Consider the following 16,438-nt stretch of genomic DNA (forward strand, 5'->3'; position numbering starts at 1 on the left):
GTGCAAAGGCCCTGTGGCCATCTTCTAGTCTTCAGGTATCACTTATGGCTCAGAACATGTGTTTCAGACTCTCCTTTATTATCAACATGAAGCAAATGGTAACCTTGGTGTTTGCAGCGCTGGGCCATGAGTCAGGTAAGTGGCCCCGTGAGGGAGAGCACACCCCAGCAGACGTTTCTGTAGGTGTGTGACAGGAAGGATGTGAGTTCTCAGTGCCACTCCCCCTTCTTCACGTGTCTGAAATCCATGCTTGCGTGTTCTCTGTCGGTGAAAACACAGGGCTTCTACCTTCACCTGCACTTACGTGTTGGTCACAGGGACTGTTTGAAATGCGGTCCTTTCTCCATCAGGCCGGGACACCTGCCTAACAGTGATAAAACAGGGCATGACCCTGACTGTGATCTACGGAGGGTGTTGGCATGGGCAGGCCTGTGCCAGTTGCCCTTCATGGGGCCAGCAGGTTTGTCCTTCCACGTGAGCCTGGCACTGTTTGGCCGAGCTGGAAAGACTGAAATTTCATGTACACAAACCCTGACCAATTTCCAACTTGGGGGAAAATGATTTCTCTGGTAAGATCTAAGAAACTGAGGTAAGCAATCAATAGTGACTTGCCTGGGTGTTGATTTTAATCATTTGCCATCCCAGAATAGGTCTGTCTACATCTTGGGCAGGTAGGGGCAGACTGATCCCTGGCTCAAGGCTCTGTGCAGTGGCCTAAGCCATTGTTGGTCTCAGCCAGAGTCGAGTGTGGGACAGTGTAAGGCTGGACTAGCGCTCTGCCTCTCCTGCCCACCAGTCACCAGGCTTTAGAAGTGCCATTTACAGGCCAGTGCCTGATTAAAAAAAGGAAGACACCCAAACCTCAGGAGGTGTCACCAAGCTGATAGAGACGTAAACAGACCCCTGCTGGTGACTCGGTAACACTGAACTCAGTAGCTCCTGGAGATAATTTCCTAAGTGCTGATGAGGCAGGCAGACCATCGGAGCACTCTGTAGCAATGCCCGTCAACTGAGGTCAGAGTTCGCCATCTTAGCTCCACATTTGTTTAATCAAAAGGTTAAAATTGGGTCATTTAAAAAATATTTAATATGGTTTCATAATTTATATTGTTTACTAGATTTGCATGCTCTGATGCAAACTTACATAGTTTCTTTAGATGAACATCATAATGCTACTTAAGAGCACAGGCTTTATAAAATAAAACTCTGGTCTTTTTGCATTCAGCCACAGAAAGCCAGGCACAAAAGCATAGATAAGACTAGCCCTTATTCTGGCGATCTTCTAAAAATTAAAATTAGAAGAACTTGAACCAAATTTACTGCTTTTGAATAGAAAAGAAAATCTTTCAAATGATTGATCTAATCACTACGCTACTCATTTACCTTAAAGACAAAAATGTGTAAACCCAGCTCTGTTAAACTGAGAAAATACATTGATTTGCTCAAGTGGGGTTCGCTGAAATCAGGCACCCTCTGATGCTCTGACAGTGCCTGTACCGGTCCAGCACCCTGTCGCCTTGCAGGTGAGAACTCGGGTAGAGGGACTAGCAGGATCCCTCCCGTCTTCATCGAATGATCGGTGCTGATCGGTCATTTGTCACTGTCGGCCGGAGTTTCACAGTAGCAAAGGGGTTCTCTCCACTATAGGGGAGGAAAAGAGGAAGAAAAAAAAGACAGGAATTAGATATCATGGACGCATATGGGAGTGTATCCACACCAGAGTGCTCGCCACACGTGCAGGCCAAATGTCATGGCTAGGTGTTTTCTATCACACTCCACCTCCTGAGACTGGAATTCACTGTTTCTATGGGCTGGCCATTGAGTGCCCAGAATCTGTCTGTCTTCCTCTATGGTGCAGGGGTTATAGATGCATACTGTGATGTCCTGCTTTTTTGTGGGTGTTGGGGATTTGAACTCGGGTCCTTTTTATGCATGTGCAGTAAGGACTTGACTCACTGAGCCATCTTCCCATTGCATGCCAATCCTGGACTGCCTGTTCTGAACACACAGGTGACTGGCAGTTTACTGTGCTGAGCTAGGGAGCAGGTCACACAAGAGGCTGCTTCAGTCTGATGGACGGAGCCCTGTGGGACAGGCCACCCTGCCATGGGTCAGCTGAACCATGCTGCTCTGTCGCTCTGCACCCCACTCCTGGACTGTCTAGAGTCGGTGGTGATAGGAAAGGGGACATTGGTTTCTCCCACCTCCATGAAGGGCTTCTGGGGGGCACTGCTGGCCCCTTAGCGGAGCAGGAACATGACACTGACTGTACACTGGGGTGGACGTACCTGAGGAATGGCGGCTTTGCGGTCCCGTTTGCGTCGCTCTGGAAAAGACAGATTGGGTAAGGCTTGACATTAGGACATGCTTTATTAGACCACAGGTAAAGACAGGTTTAAGGCCACTGGTGGGGCTGGAGATGCAGTTCCGTGAGGAGATAACAGCTGTTCCTGTAGAGGACCCGAGGTCAGCTCCCAGCCCTTACAGCACCTGTAACTCCAGCTCCAGGGGATCTGACTTCTAGAATCTACACTCACGTGCTTGCACACACATGCAGACACAAACAAATCTTTAAAGCTATTCATGTTTAAAAGCATCCCCTGATCTCACACCGAAGACTGCTTTATGTCTAAATTATTTCAAAAGAATGAGCCAAGAAGAGAAAATGTTTCAGAACTCTGAGGGCCCTTTGTGTGTCAGAAGGTGGAATAAGGAGGTGCCTTCAAGTGTGGCAGCAGTGCTCACCAGGGCAGCATGGGACATCCTAGCTGCTCACAGAAACTCAGATCTTACCAAATTAAGTGGCAACAGTCATGGCATGGAAGGAAAACATGCACAGATAGGTTTCAGACCCTAGTTATAGTAAGTAGTGTAGTGACTGTGCCCCCACCCTACCCTCTGCCTTTAGTTTTAGACTGGAATCCTCAGTGATGACATGAAAGTAATAGTAACTTGGTTTGGGAGACTGATGCTAACTGATAGAGCCAGCTATCTGGGGATCTGGGGTGTGGCTTGGTAGAGCACTTGACCTAGCTTGTAAGAGGTCTAGGCTCAATCCTAGGGAAAGCAGGGAGGCAACAAGGGTGGGGCTTCTAAATTGAGGATCCTTCCAAATCCTGCAGGTGTGTGGCTCTGAGCCTCACGGCAGGTCACAGACACCATCTCCCTCCAGCATATCTATCTCTAGGGTGTTTGTTGGCTGGGCAACTGGAAACCCTGCAGTCTCAAATCTTTCATGTTGGTCCTGTAAGTGCACTGGCCGGAGCACCACCCAGCAGAGGGCAGTAGAATATCATCTTAAGCATCAGAGCTGTCTTCAAGTGTCTAGAAAGCTTCCTAGGTTTCCCAGTAGTTTGGGCACATGTAGATCAAAGCAAACAACTCACTTTCTAGTGTGAGTTCTGAGGTTGAAGGTCTGGGCAAGACTCCTGCAGGGCATCATCTCTTGAATACTGAATGGGATATACTATCTCAGGCGGAGGCAGGCTGCAGGCATGTGGGCTGTGACCTCAGGCTCCCCAGGGGTCAGCACAGTCATCTAGCACAGGACGCAGTGTATACTCATCACAAGCACAAAGCGACTGCCTGGCTTGGCACATCTTAATCAGGCTTGAAGTGGTGTAAAAGTGATTTCTTCCTGCAGGGCACTCAGCTTCTTAGCAGGCCTCTGGACAAGTCATTTCTGATGTAACTTCTTATGATAGGGATGATTCAGAGCCGATTTACAATTTCTTTGTAAAGAACATCAGGAGGTCTGGCCTGCTGAATGCCTGCTCAAATTGCTGGCATGATTGGACTGCCTGGAGCAGCAAGCCAGCTCTAGTCTGGAAGGAGCCTCTTGGCACCCAGAAGTCAGACCAGAAGAGCAACCTTGCAGCCCCAGGCTGCCTCACTTTCCCATTGGAAACCTTCTGCTTTCCCTTGGACAAAACACTGGCCTATCCTGTGTGGCCTCAAGGAGGACAGCATCATATCCTCACTGGAAACCAGAAAGCTCTTCACTGGACATCACCTGCAATTAACCCTCTTAAAACTACCAGTTCAGTGGCATTTTAAGGTGCTGGGATGCCTCAGCATTCAGCACACTAAGTCAGAGAAACAAGCACAGCAAATCCTTGATAGTAAAGTGTGTCCATGTGGCCACAGACACCAATGCAGCCCCAAGAAGAAATGCCCCAAAATCCAACAGAATAGCTCTTGACTTTCATCCATTCTGTCCCTATGAGATCTCAGTGTCAGGGCACGGGGATTGTGGCCTTGGAGGAGAAACAGTACTGGGCCGTGCACAAGGTGTCTGAGAATGTTGTTTCTTGATCTGACCCCGATTCGACAATCACTTCAAGAAAATTCATTTTAAGGCCTGGTGTGGCATCCAACACCCATATGCCTAGTACTTGGAAAGCTAAGAGAGAATAGTTTGAGGCCAGCCTAGGCCACATAGTGAGACCATATCTCAGTTCCCCACCTACTCCCTGCAAAAGATCTAGGGATATAGTTCAGCTGGTAGAGTTTTTGTCCAGCATGCACTAGGAACTGGGTTCTATTCCCAGCACTGTATAAACTGGCAATGGTGACACCAGATTGTAATCTCAGCACTGGGGAGGTAGAGGCAAGAGGATCAGAAATTTAAGGTCATTCTTGGCTACACAGCAAGTTTTAGGCTAATATGGGCTATAGGTCCTTTTTTTTTAAAAAATAAAGAAGAATGTTGTGTACCCTTTGTTTTATACTTTTGTGTGTTCATGCACATATGTATGTAACTTTAATAAAGTGTTTACTTGAAAATCAAGCAATGGCAAGTTCCTGCTGTAAAGTGGTTTGGTATGATTGCTTTCAATGGTGTGAAAGTGATACATCCAGCAGAAAACTATGGTGAATCTGGGATGTTTTTTTCCTGTGCTGGTGATACGTGATACAGTCCTTTCCTGTGGGATGCTGGAGGTGTTGTTGAGACACAGCTTCAGGCACTCGGCAGCATGCTACCTCACTAAGTTAGGATGTGCCATAGGTTAGGTGATACGGGCGTACCATTACAGCAAAAATCCAGAAACATCTATCTGTACAGGGCATTTTCAGATAGCTTCTCCCAAACCAAACATGGCCATTGCACTTGCTCCTTAGTTACCCTCTTTGAAGCAGCACTATTCTGTTGCTGATGGCAGGGCTGCCCATTGCTTCCCCTATCTGTGCTCCTAGGACTCCCGATTTGAGTTGGTAGCAACGACATATGGGTGGCTGTCTAATGGGAAGGGTGGTGTCAGTGGAAGATTGGCAGTTCTCTCTGTAGTCTGCATAGGATCTAGAAATATTACTTCAAGGTGTTCTTTCTGTAAGTGGAAAAAATGCAGTACAAACCCATCATCTAACCTCACCCTGTAACTGTGAAGCCCTTTGCATGTATGTAGGGGCCACTGTCCATCTTCTCTGTTTTAAGATAAAGCAAAGTAAACATCCTTAGTGTGATTGGGGATAGGGACCCTCTAAGCCTGGGTAGAGAGACACTCAAGTATTTTTTTTTTTTTGGAGATAGGGTCTCATGTAGCCCAGGCTGGCCCTGACCTTGCACTTTGGATCCTCTGCCTCCACCTCCTGAGTGCTTGGATACAGGTGTGCACCACCATGCTGGGTTTACGTGGTGCTGAGGATGGAACCCACAGCTTTATTCAGGCTACGCAAACACTCTAACAATTGAGCTACACCCCATTATTTTCTGGTGACTTTTGGCTTTTTACTAGCTGGTATTTTCCATTATCCTCTGGATCAGACAGGCAATCCTGCATCATATCAGGGCCTTGGTAAACAGCAGAGAAGGCAGTGGAATGCGCCTTATCAGTCAGAGCTCCCAGCTCCCTTCCCCTCCTTGTGCTGATAAACAGTGCTAGTCCTTACAGCTGTATTTCTCAATGCACTGCAGACCTAGGAAGTGGCTGTCATTCTTCTCTGCTCCCCCTTTTCCTCCATTTCCCACGGTCCTGCAGCCCATTTCATCCTTGGATCCAGCCAGGCCAGCTCACAGCAGGGTCCAGGAGCAGCAGCTCAATTGGTTGTGGCAGGAGAAATGCTATCATTCCACTATGTGTGGGTGTCAGGTTGGGACAGGAGTTGAAAATATCTACCATCCATCCATCCATCCATCCATCCATCCATCCATCCATCCATCCATCATGTATCCATGTCTCTATCTACCTGAATATATTTATTTAAATCTGTATCAAAATAAATATAATGGAATGTTAATTATATTCTGGAAATGTATTACTAAAACTTTTAATATTTTTTAGTTTTTAGAAAACCAAAACAAATCTATCTTTTTATATTATTGAATGGTGCTAGGGGATCAAATCCAGGGTTTTTCACATTCTAGTCAAGTACTCCACCACAAAGCTGTACCCTCTCTCAAAGTGTGCCTTAGATAAGGATGTAGTTACTAGCATTCATTTTATATTTTACAAAAGGACTGGGGACAAAACTTAGACTCTGATCCTAACGAAAACCTGTAGCCGTGGCTGCTCTGTGGACTTCAGTGAGCCCAGCCCTAAACGGGGTTTTCTGCCATTCCTCTAAGGCTCAGGGACATTGTACAAGAGGGGGCAGACTCCTAATTTCTTTTCCATTGGAGGGGTGGTGTTTTTGTGACAGATTCTCACTGTCTAGTCCAGACTGGCCTGAAACTTAGTTATCCTGTTTCAACCTCCTGAGCTACGATTACAGGTATATGTTACCACACTGACTCAGTTTCTCAATATTGACAGTCAAGTAAGAGGTTTAAAAATCAAGCTAGGTCTTATTTAAACTATAAAATGCTAAATGAGGAATAAGTTATTATTGATTATATTTTATTTGTATGTGTCTGAGAATATGTGACTCTGGTCAGTCAGTCTGTCTATTTACTGATTTATTTGGAGACAGGGTCTCACTATGTAGCCCTGGCTGTCCTGGATCTCACTGTGTAGACCAGGTTTCCCTTGAACTCACAGAGATCTACCTGCCTCTGCCTCCCAAGTGCTGGGATTAAGGGCGTGTGCCACTACACCCTGCAATTTTTTTTGAGAATCCTTTTTTATTTTTTTGGTTTTGAGCCAATATTTTTATTTTAAAACTGGATTTGTCAATTTGTCCATTCCATGAAGTGAGGATTACTCTCTCAGCTCACATGATCCATGTGACAAGAGTGTTGAAGACAGAAACATGTTTTTGGGAATGAAAAGAGAGGGCTCAGAGGTTAGGAGCACTTGCTGTTCTTTTAAGCGGTTCCCAGCATCATCAGGCAGCTCAGAACTGTAACTCCAGCTCCAGGGGATCCAATGCCCTCCTCCAGCCTCCATGAACATCACCTCACACAGGTGTGGAACATGGGTGAGTACACACACACATAAATAAAATTAAATTTTCTAAAACGGCAAGGATGTAGCTTTGGTAGAATACATGCCTAGCAAACAGAAAGCTTTGGGTTCAACCCTCAGCAATGCAATAAAAACAAGCAAGCAACCAACTGGCAAATGTTCCATGGGCAAAGTGCTGGAGTTGTTGTTGTTATTGTGGATCGAGCTCAGGGTCTCATGAGTGCTATGCACCCTACCACTGAGCAGCATCCACAACCTTCCTTTTTATTTTGAGAAAGAGATCTCACTAAGTTGCCTAGGCTGGCTTGAACTTGCAATCCTCCAAGTAGCTGGGAGTATGACATCAGACATGTCTTGGACAGGATTCTTTTCTCTTAGAACACATTAGACAACCAGGTGACCAGCAATGAACTGTTGCTATCCTAAAAAGAGAAAGCATGCCGACTACCAAGGACAAGTGATCAAAGAGCAACGAAGAGAGTGGGCTGGAGCTCCAGAAACAGGACAGTGAGAGGACACAGTAAAAAGCCCTATATGGATATAAGAGGCATAATGCAGACTGGAGACCCTTCCAGGACAAACAACCTGCTTGTTCTAAATAATGATGATGATGATGATATAATAATAATAATAACAACAATAATAATATAATGATGATAATAATTGCAAGGAAAGAGACAGAAGGGAGACCTGTCACTGGGAAAGACTCAAGAAACCTCTTGACTAATTACAAAGTCTACAGCTGATTTGGATCCAGATTTAAATGGCTGTACTATACATGATCTCTCTATCCCCTCCAACCCTTCAACCAGTCTCTAGTCTAGGGCTTGCCTCACTATATAACTAAAAATGAGCTTGAACTTCAAATCTTCCAGTCTCTACTACCTGAGTACTAGGATTACAGGTATGTGCCACTACATCTGGCTCCATGAACAATATTTTAATGACATCCTCAGGAGTTAGAACAGTGACTAGTTGATGGTATTTACAAACTATTGTTAGTTTTTAAAGATATATTGGTCTTGTTATAATTTTGAAATGGATCTTTTTTTCAGTCTTTACTTTGTCTGGCATTGGTACAAACTGAGCCAGGAATGGAAGAACCAGGGAAGACACAGGTTGGTAAGAGAACTGGTAACTGTTAAAGTGGAGAGAGGGGTCATTATTCTATTTGCATTACATTTGAATTTCTATAAGAGACAATGGAAAGTTTAACAAAAGTAGGGGAAACATTGTAGACTCAGAACATGAACAGATGTTCATGGCTCCACATGCCAGACTTGAAGTTGTGACACGCAATTGTTTGTTTGAGACAGGGTCTCATTCTGCAGCCTTGTTGGGCTGAGACTCACTACATACCCCAAGTTGGTCTTGAACTCATGGCAATTCTCCTGTCTTGGTCTCCTAAGTGCTGGGATTACAGTCATGAGTCCCTAACCTGGACTTTGTGCAGTTATATAATGTGCTATCGAAGAAGGAAGCCAAGACACTAGGAGTTCAGAGCTCTCATTGTAGCCGAGGAGAGGGAGGAAAGTGGATCCTCAAGGCTCACGTGAGAGCAGACACATGTTTTTTGTACAGATGAGAGACTGTACTTGTGCACCACGCACTGCTCAACAAAACCTGCCTTGTAATTGGTTCTTGCTGTGGGGCAAACTGGAATTGCACCCCTCCTGAGAAGCGGGAGGCAGTACTCATGTGCTCTACAGAAAGGACGGTACAATAGTAAAACTAACAAGAAGACAAGTAGTAAAAGAGGCATGGACTCAGTTGAACCTGCTCCAAGAGGGACACTGGGGAAGGGCCAGGGGTGGGGTGGGGGGAAGCTACGGTAAACACAAGTTGGGCAGGCTCTGGTTCCACTTGGCTCTGTCCACACCTGGCTGTGCTGCATGGGTACACATAACTCTCAGCCACTCATCTCCTGAGTCTAGCTCTGTTTCCTATTCTCTGCCACTCACTCCTCAGCTTCCCACCAGTTCTCCATGCTGTTGATTACACTCCTCGAGGAGACACCTGCAACTACCCCATCCCATTCACATGGAGCCTCCTTAGCCGGTATGGATTAGTCTCAGACAACCACAGCCACGCCTTCACAAACACCCCCAACTCCCCAATCCTCCCAACTCAAGTACTATGACCTCAGTTAATCCCCAACTATTTGGTCATGCATGAGGGCTCTCCTGTGACCATAGACTGACTGTGTATGATGTCTCGAGTTTGTAGTCCTCAGACTTCCAATGATACATTTCTCAGAAAGCATTCCATCAATAAGGTACACGATGATACTTCTCATCTGGACTTGGGCAGCTGGGAAGCACAGCGACAATTTCAAATCACTGCCAGCAGCTTTAATGGGTGCATGGTGTTGCCCACCCTCCTGCTTTCCTGTTGTGCATGAACTATATCACTCTGCACACTTAATTTGTCAAACCTGCTGGATACCTGGACCCACCCCAGCAGCTGCTGATCTTCCTTCACCATTAGGCAAGCAGAAATAGCCAGATAGGAGACACTGGCCAAGTCAGTGCCCCACTTTGCCTTCTCTCACAACAGGCTCTTATGCCTGGATGCATCCTGACTCCTCAGCCACTTTCCTTCTCTGTCTTGCCCTCTTCTATCTTCACTGGAGAGACATCAGGAGGAAGTCCCCCGACCCAGAGCCAGTTCTCTCCCAGCTCCATTCCCTGTGTATGTGCATCACACACAGTGTTTAACCTTTCTGCCCTCTGCCTTCATACACATCTCTCGGGGACTTATGCACAGTGGTTCTTTCCTGTTTCAGCTTGAATGTGACTCCAGAGAGACCACAGCCACATGTGCTCCCCTGTGATGCCTGTTGTCCTGGATGTACCCTACACTTGGGACAGAAGGGCTGACTCTCAGATGCAGGGATGTGTCTAGTAGGCTGCCCTTGCTTCTTAACCAGCTCTGGCTGAAGGTCTCACCCCTCCCTACAAACCCAGACCCATGAGGCCTAGCTCTCTCCAGGCAGCTTGAAGGCCATCCCAGCATGCTACTCTCAGTGGAATCCCTGGAGGCCTAGGCCAACTCCCCACTTGGAATGGTTCTTTTCTTCCCCTTCTCAGGGCTCCATCTTGGGACACTGAACTTCAAACAAGTTTAACCTGTCACATCCACCTAGGATGTCACCCTATCCACTAGTACCTCCCCCTATTTTCATTCTTAGCATGGCTTTTAACCGGGTTTGGTTTATTATCTGCTTCCAATCACTAGGATCTATGTTTCAAAGGAGCAGGGGCCTCACCTGTTTGTCTAGAGCCCACAGTGTGCCGGGTGCTCTGTAGACACTCCCCTGCAGTTGCCAAGGGCAAAGAAGTGGCTAGGAGCCCAAGTCCTCCATTTTCCTTCTTAGGGGTAGTTTAGGATTAAAGACAATGTTGGCACATTGGCACCAAGTCCACATTTTTAAGCTTAGTCCCTCCCCTTTTAAGAAAATAGCAGGAAAGGAACAAAATGCAGAGGAAGAGGATTAAAAGAATAAAAGATTAAGACAAAAAGCAAGGAAACATGAAAGTTCCAGTAATACCTAGCAAACAAACTTAATTGTTTGTCTTGCACAAGATAAAGTAAAAAGGAAAGAAAGAAGGCATAGAGTTGAGGAGTTTGGGGGAGCATGTGTTTATAAAGAAGAGAACCCAATGCCCTCACCCCCCACCAGCCATGAACAGAGCTCACCGGAGATGTGGATGTGGCATCTGGTCTGGACACTGGGGCTTTGAAGGTAGAAGTAGTAGTCTTGGGAGCACCTGTTCTCTTGTCTGAGGTGGCTCCCATGGACAGGCACTCCAGGTAGTCAGGAGGAGGGATGACAACATTGCTCTTCTCAGTCAGGTCCACAGTACTGATGCTTCTCACTGGTGCAGGGCTCAAAGCCAAAGGTTAGGGGGCCAAGTCAGATAAGGTCATGCCACCTGCACCCCTCTGCCCCAAACATCCCATGGCCAAGGCTAGGGTAGTGGGCAGTAACTTGACAAAAAAGGATGTGTCAGGGCTAGAGAGATGGCTCAGCAGTTAAGAACACTGGCTGCTCTTCTGGAGGACTCCAGTTTGATTCCCAGCACCCACATGGTGGATCACAACTATCTGTAACTCCAGTTCCAGAGATCCAATGCCTTCTTCTAGCCTCTGAAGGCACTGAGCACACATGTGGTGCACAGATATACATGAAACCGAAACATCCATTCACATGTAAGAAACGGTGAAGAAAGAGGGGATTACAACACTACACTACATACATACATAGTATTTATATACATAGTGTACACGTTTATATACATTGTGTTTATCTTTAGCTATATACTGAGACCCTGTCTCAAGAAACAACTCTTACCTACTCCCTAAAATGATAATTTTTCCTTCTTGGTACAATGGCATTTTTAGACTCTGCTAGAGAGGAACATGTGGAGATATTTTATGAGGACAGGGCCTGAAGGATGCTGAGCATGGCATTTGAGGGTTCAGAGGCCAGAGAGTAGCCTGCATGAGGGAGTTTATGGTAAAGATGACCAGTTCAGTGTAGACATGTTATTTCCCAGGGTCCACTGGGCAGCCAGTTAGAAATATCCACATTTCAGCCTGGATGAGTTATGACTGAGTTTCAGTCTTGGTTCTGTCCTTAAGCAAGTTCTTAAAACTTTCCTGTGCCTCTCAGTTTCCCCAGTTTTAAAGTGGAGCCCTATCTCACAGGGTTGTGAGAACTCATTGTGGTCAGCAATTTAAAGCCCTTGGGATTGTCTCTAAGAAATGGCTTTTTTTTTTTTTTTTTTTTTTTTTTTTTTTTTTAAAGATTTTAAATGTATGTTTACCAGTTGTGAGCCACATGACTGAGAACTAAACTTGGGTCCTCTACAACAGCAGAATGCATTCTTACACTCTGAGCATCTCTCCAGCTCCAAGATGGCTCTTTCTACTGTCACCACCTAGACTGAGGAATGGGATTCTCAGCATGGAGGTGACAGGGGGGCCCACAGGTGTAGCTGCAAGCATAAAGGTGAGTGAAATATAGCTGGTGAGGTGATCAGGTGCCAAGGTGCCAAGCCTGACAACCTGAGTTTGAGCCCTGGAGCCCACATGATGGAAGGGAAGAATTGACTCCAGCAGGTTGTCTTCCGACCTCTACACACGTGCTGTGCCACCCGCTGCCTCTCCCACCAAAATTAATCAATAAGTAGAAAAAAGTAGATGAAATAGCCCGGGGAGCAGACAGTGGAGGGCTGAGGGTGGACCCCGAGGAGCACGAGCGCCTACGTGGTGAACAGGAAAGGACCTGCGGAGGAGGGACACGAGGGAAGAGCAAGCACAGCACCCTGTCAGGAACTCAGGCGTGAGAACATTTCACGAGAAGCAGCTGTGGACAGAGCACTGCAGCTGGCGGGGTGGGCTGGGCTGGCCTGGTCACGGCAGATAGCTAGGGAAGCTCGTGGACCACAGGAACCACGGAGGAGCAGCCACTGGCTCCTTCACACAAGTGACGAAGGTGAAGCCCAGCGTGGCTGCACATCTAGGTTGTGACTCTACTGTGTCTGGGGACATCAGGGTCAAGGTAAGCTTCCAGGTGCTGGGAGAGCCAGGCCATACTCCCTACCTTGGTGTAGGCACAGACACTGCTTCCTTCACGTTTTCTTCCATCAACTTTGTGTATGATGATGGGAACCAACCCCTCCTAAAGGTGAAGATAAAGAAAAAGACCCATCTGGGATACCTGAGGCAGGCATGTAAGTAGTACCCATGTTTGGGGACATCCTGACAACAGCTCGGGTGGGCTAGCCACTCACAAATGGGCTGAATGAAATGGAGGCTTTTACAGGTGTCTCCTACACACACATTGACACCCACCCACCCAATGATAGCTTGATGATCTCTGGAATCCACATGCTGGAAGGAGAGAACAGATTCCTGAAAGTTGTCCTCCTACCTCCAGATTACTTACACACACATGCATGTACACATGAAATAAATAAACATAAAAATATTTATGCCTTTTGTCGGCAGTGACGTAAGATGACCTGATAATCTGTTTTTGTACCAAGTTCACCTATACATACACCAAGTAGCTTGTGATAACAGCAGCTGCCCACACTGTAAAGAAGAATAAAGGGTTCCTACACCACAGACAACTTGCAGTTCACAGGGAAGGCAGCAGCTCTCTGAGGCGAGGGCCGTTTGAAACTGGTGCAGAGAGGTTCATGCCAACTCACGCTTTGGTGGTGTCATGCTCTCCATAGAGCCAGCCGTCCTTCTCCTCGGGGATGAGCAGTGTGATGATGTCCCCCTGGGCAAAGCTAAGTAAGGTCTTGTTGTTGCCCGCAGTGTGAGGGAAGATGGTCTTCACTTTTTGTTTCTTCATCATGTTCAGTCCGGTTGCAACAGAAACGGATCTTTGTAAACTGGGATCTTCTGAGGTGTCTGTGGAAGCGAGCATGGGAATGATGACGAAAGAATGCTGGGCAGGAGAGTTCAGCGAGTAACCCCAGAAAACCGTTTGTTTCTGTACTGTGCCCAGGCCTTCTGCACTGCCCATGAGGAGGAAACAGGTATGCCTCAGCCTGGAGCCTTCACAGAGCCAAAAGCACTTGTAAGAAGAGAAGCCCAGAGAAGCCCAGCAGAGTGTGCCAGCTTCACCTGCACCATGGCAGCCAGGCCGGTTCTCTTCCCTGGTGAAGTGCCCACACTGTACTGCTCTTTCAGTCTGGAACACAGAGGCCGCTGAGGCAACAGCTCAGACCCACTGCCTTTCTCTGTGCCACAAGAAAAGGAGTGAGTTGGAAATGCTGTGTTCTGCCTTCTCACCTGAGCACATACATGAGAGGTGCTGAGTTCCCTTGGTTGAGAATTTGTCAAGAATCTCAGTGCTCTACAGCCACCAGCCAGCTCCAGAGGAAGGCTCTATGACTGCTGATATTGACAGACCAGGGAATTAAGCTCAAAAGAGTTCCAAGACTGGTTCAGATCACAACTGGCAAATGGCAGCTATAGTCACTGGAGGCACCCAAGTCCACAGGCACCTACACAAGATACTGTGTCACCACTGTCTCTCAACTTAAACACAGGCTGGCTGACATGTGCCACTCCAGAAAATGGGAAACTGGCATAGGGATTTAAAATATCATCATGGCATCTTTGTAACAATTACAATACAAATTTTGCTATTTCTTAACATGTCTCTAACTATCTAAGCACTAAATCTGCCAGGGATTCTCACTTGGCTTTTACCAAAAAGTACCAGAGTTATTTAAATGAATCATACACTTTAACTTTCTTCAAAAGCAAATAACTACAAGCTATTATTTTCCCTCACTGAGCAATCCTGGTTGTCTTTATAGAAATCTCTTCTCAATCTCTCATCTCCCCCTACAGATGAATACTACAAGCTGTGGGTTCTCTCCAGAGCACAACTTGACTGCCATCAGATTTGTACTGAGGGAGCTATCAGATACAGAACATTGTGTGAAACTAAATTATTATAGTCTATCCTGTTTATTTTTAAATACAGTACCTCTCAGGCTGGAGAGATGGCTCATTGGTTAAGAACAAGTATTACACTTGCAAAGAATCTGAAGTAAGTCTTTGCACCCATGGCAAGCAGTTCAAAACTGCCCCTAACTCCAGTTCCAAGGGATCCTATCGCTGTTTTGGCCTCCATAAGCACTGTACTCATGTGCATATATGAGTATGCACACAGGCACACATGATTTAAAAAAAATACATCTCTACAGTATATTTACTCTGTAGACATCTACCAGTATATAGAATAGTGCTATAGAAACATGTCACTTATTAAATGTCTTATGGTCTGGACCAGACCTTATTTAGTTCATCTCCCTCCCTATTCCATCCCCACCAAATATTGGGAGTGGAACCTAGAACTTCACACATGCTAGACAAATGTCCTACTATGGAGCTACACTCTCAGCTCCAGCCTTATTCCTTTGAGGTGTAAGTTATTTGAAGCCAGGGCTGTATGTATCCACTATACCTGTGTGTCTGCCTTTCCCTCATAGTACATTTATCAAAAAAATTTATTTGAAAAAGTATTTTTAAAATGTAAAAAGGGAGCTAGAGAGATGGTTTAGAGGTTAAGAATACTTCCTGTTTTGGCAGAGGACCTGGATTTAGTTCTCAGCATCTGTACTGAGTGGCTCACAAACACCTGCAACTCCATCTCCAGGGGATCTAAGCCCTCTCCTGGCCTCCAAGAGCATTAGCACACATGTCACACACATTCATGTCACACACATACACATAAATAAAAACAAATATTTAAAAATTAAATAGAACAATTTAATAGGTTTCCATAAAAGAAATCAAACTAAATCTCTTACCTGCTGAGTTGTTTATCTTTTCTGAACTCTGTGCAGCTGTTGCTGGGTTATTGAACATATCAATCAAAGGGCTGGTGTAGGCTTTGACTGAAGGAGCAGGGGGCATCTTTGGTGAGTATTTAGAAAGGGTGTCATAATCTTTCCCAATCTGTAGAAAAAAAATCTTTATTAGTCTAATATTAGAACAATACAACGAGAGACTAATACAGGTTTCTAGGATCGCTTTTTATCATATGGCAGAAACCCCACTTTCTTAGTTGTGAATTATTTCAAAAGTATTATTAGTTTTAAAAAATTATTGATTTAGAGAAAGAGTCTGACTATGTAGTCCTGCCTAGCCTGGAACTCTGTGTACTCAAACTCAGAGAGTTACCTGTCTCTGCCTCCCAAGTGTGAGCCACCACATCTAGGTAGGCTCCTTCTTAAGCACTACTTGGCTTCAGGAGTCTACATTTGAAACAATTATTTGAAAGAATTTTGAATGTGTTATATTAACTTGTTAAGCACATAGCTTTGATGACAATTAATTTATGGCCAATCTTGTATCATACATGCCCTCACCCAGATTCCCAAACAAGGCCTGCATTATTTTGATGCAATTCTCAGACATATAATTTCTTTTCTTCTTTTGGATAAAGGTCTATGTAGTTTAGGCTACCTCAAACTTATGATCCTCCTGCTGCAGTCTTCCAGGTGCTGAATGGCACCAGGGTTTTTTAGTCAGTTCTCTCAGGCGGCTATACTGTCTTC

At 45.7% G+C, this 16,438-nt stretch overlaps 1 protein-coding gene across 1 annotated transcript in view; it reads right to left on the reverse strand.

Moving 5' to 3' along the window:
- Positions 1-57: 57 nt before the first annotated feature.
- Baiap2l1 (BAR/IMD domain containing adaptor protein 2 like 1) overlaps positions 58-16,438 on the reverse strand; it is a 101,047-nt gene continuing 84,666 nt past the window's right edge. The window contains exons 9-14 of the mRNA XM_028890290.2: positions 15,689-15,836; positions 13,565-13,772; positions 12,952-13,029; positions 11,043-11,232; positions 2,289-2,326; positions 58-1,641 (exon numbers count right to left, since the gene is read on the reverse strand). Of these exons, the coding sequence (XP_028746123.1) occupies positions 1,566-1,641; positions 2,289-2,326; positions 11,043-11,232; positions 12,952-13,029; positions 13,565-13,772; positions 15,689-15,836 (738 nt within the window). The 3' untranslated portion in view covers positions 58-1,565. The remainder of the gene's footprint in view (positions 1,642-2,288; positions 2,327-11,042; positions 11,233-12,951; positions 13,030-13,564; positions 13,773-15,688; positions 15,837-16,438) is intronic.

This window comes from Peromyscus leucopus, chromosome 23 (genome assembly GCF_004664715.2).
Source record: "Peromyscus leucopus breed LL Stock chromosome 23, UCI_PerLeu_2.1, whole genome shotgun sequence".
In the NCBI taxonomy this organism is placed as follows: domain Eukaryota; kingdom Metazoa; phylum Chordata; class Mammalia; order Rodentia; family Cricetidae; genus Peromyscus; species Peromyscus leucopus.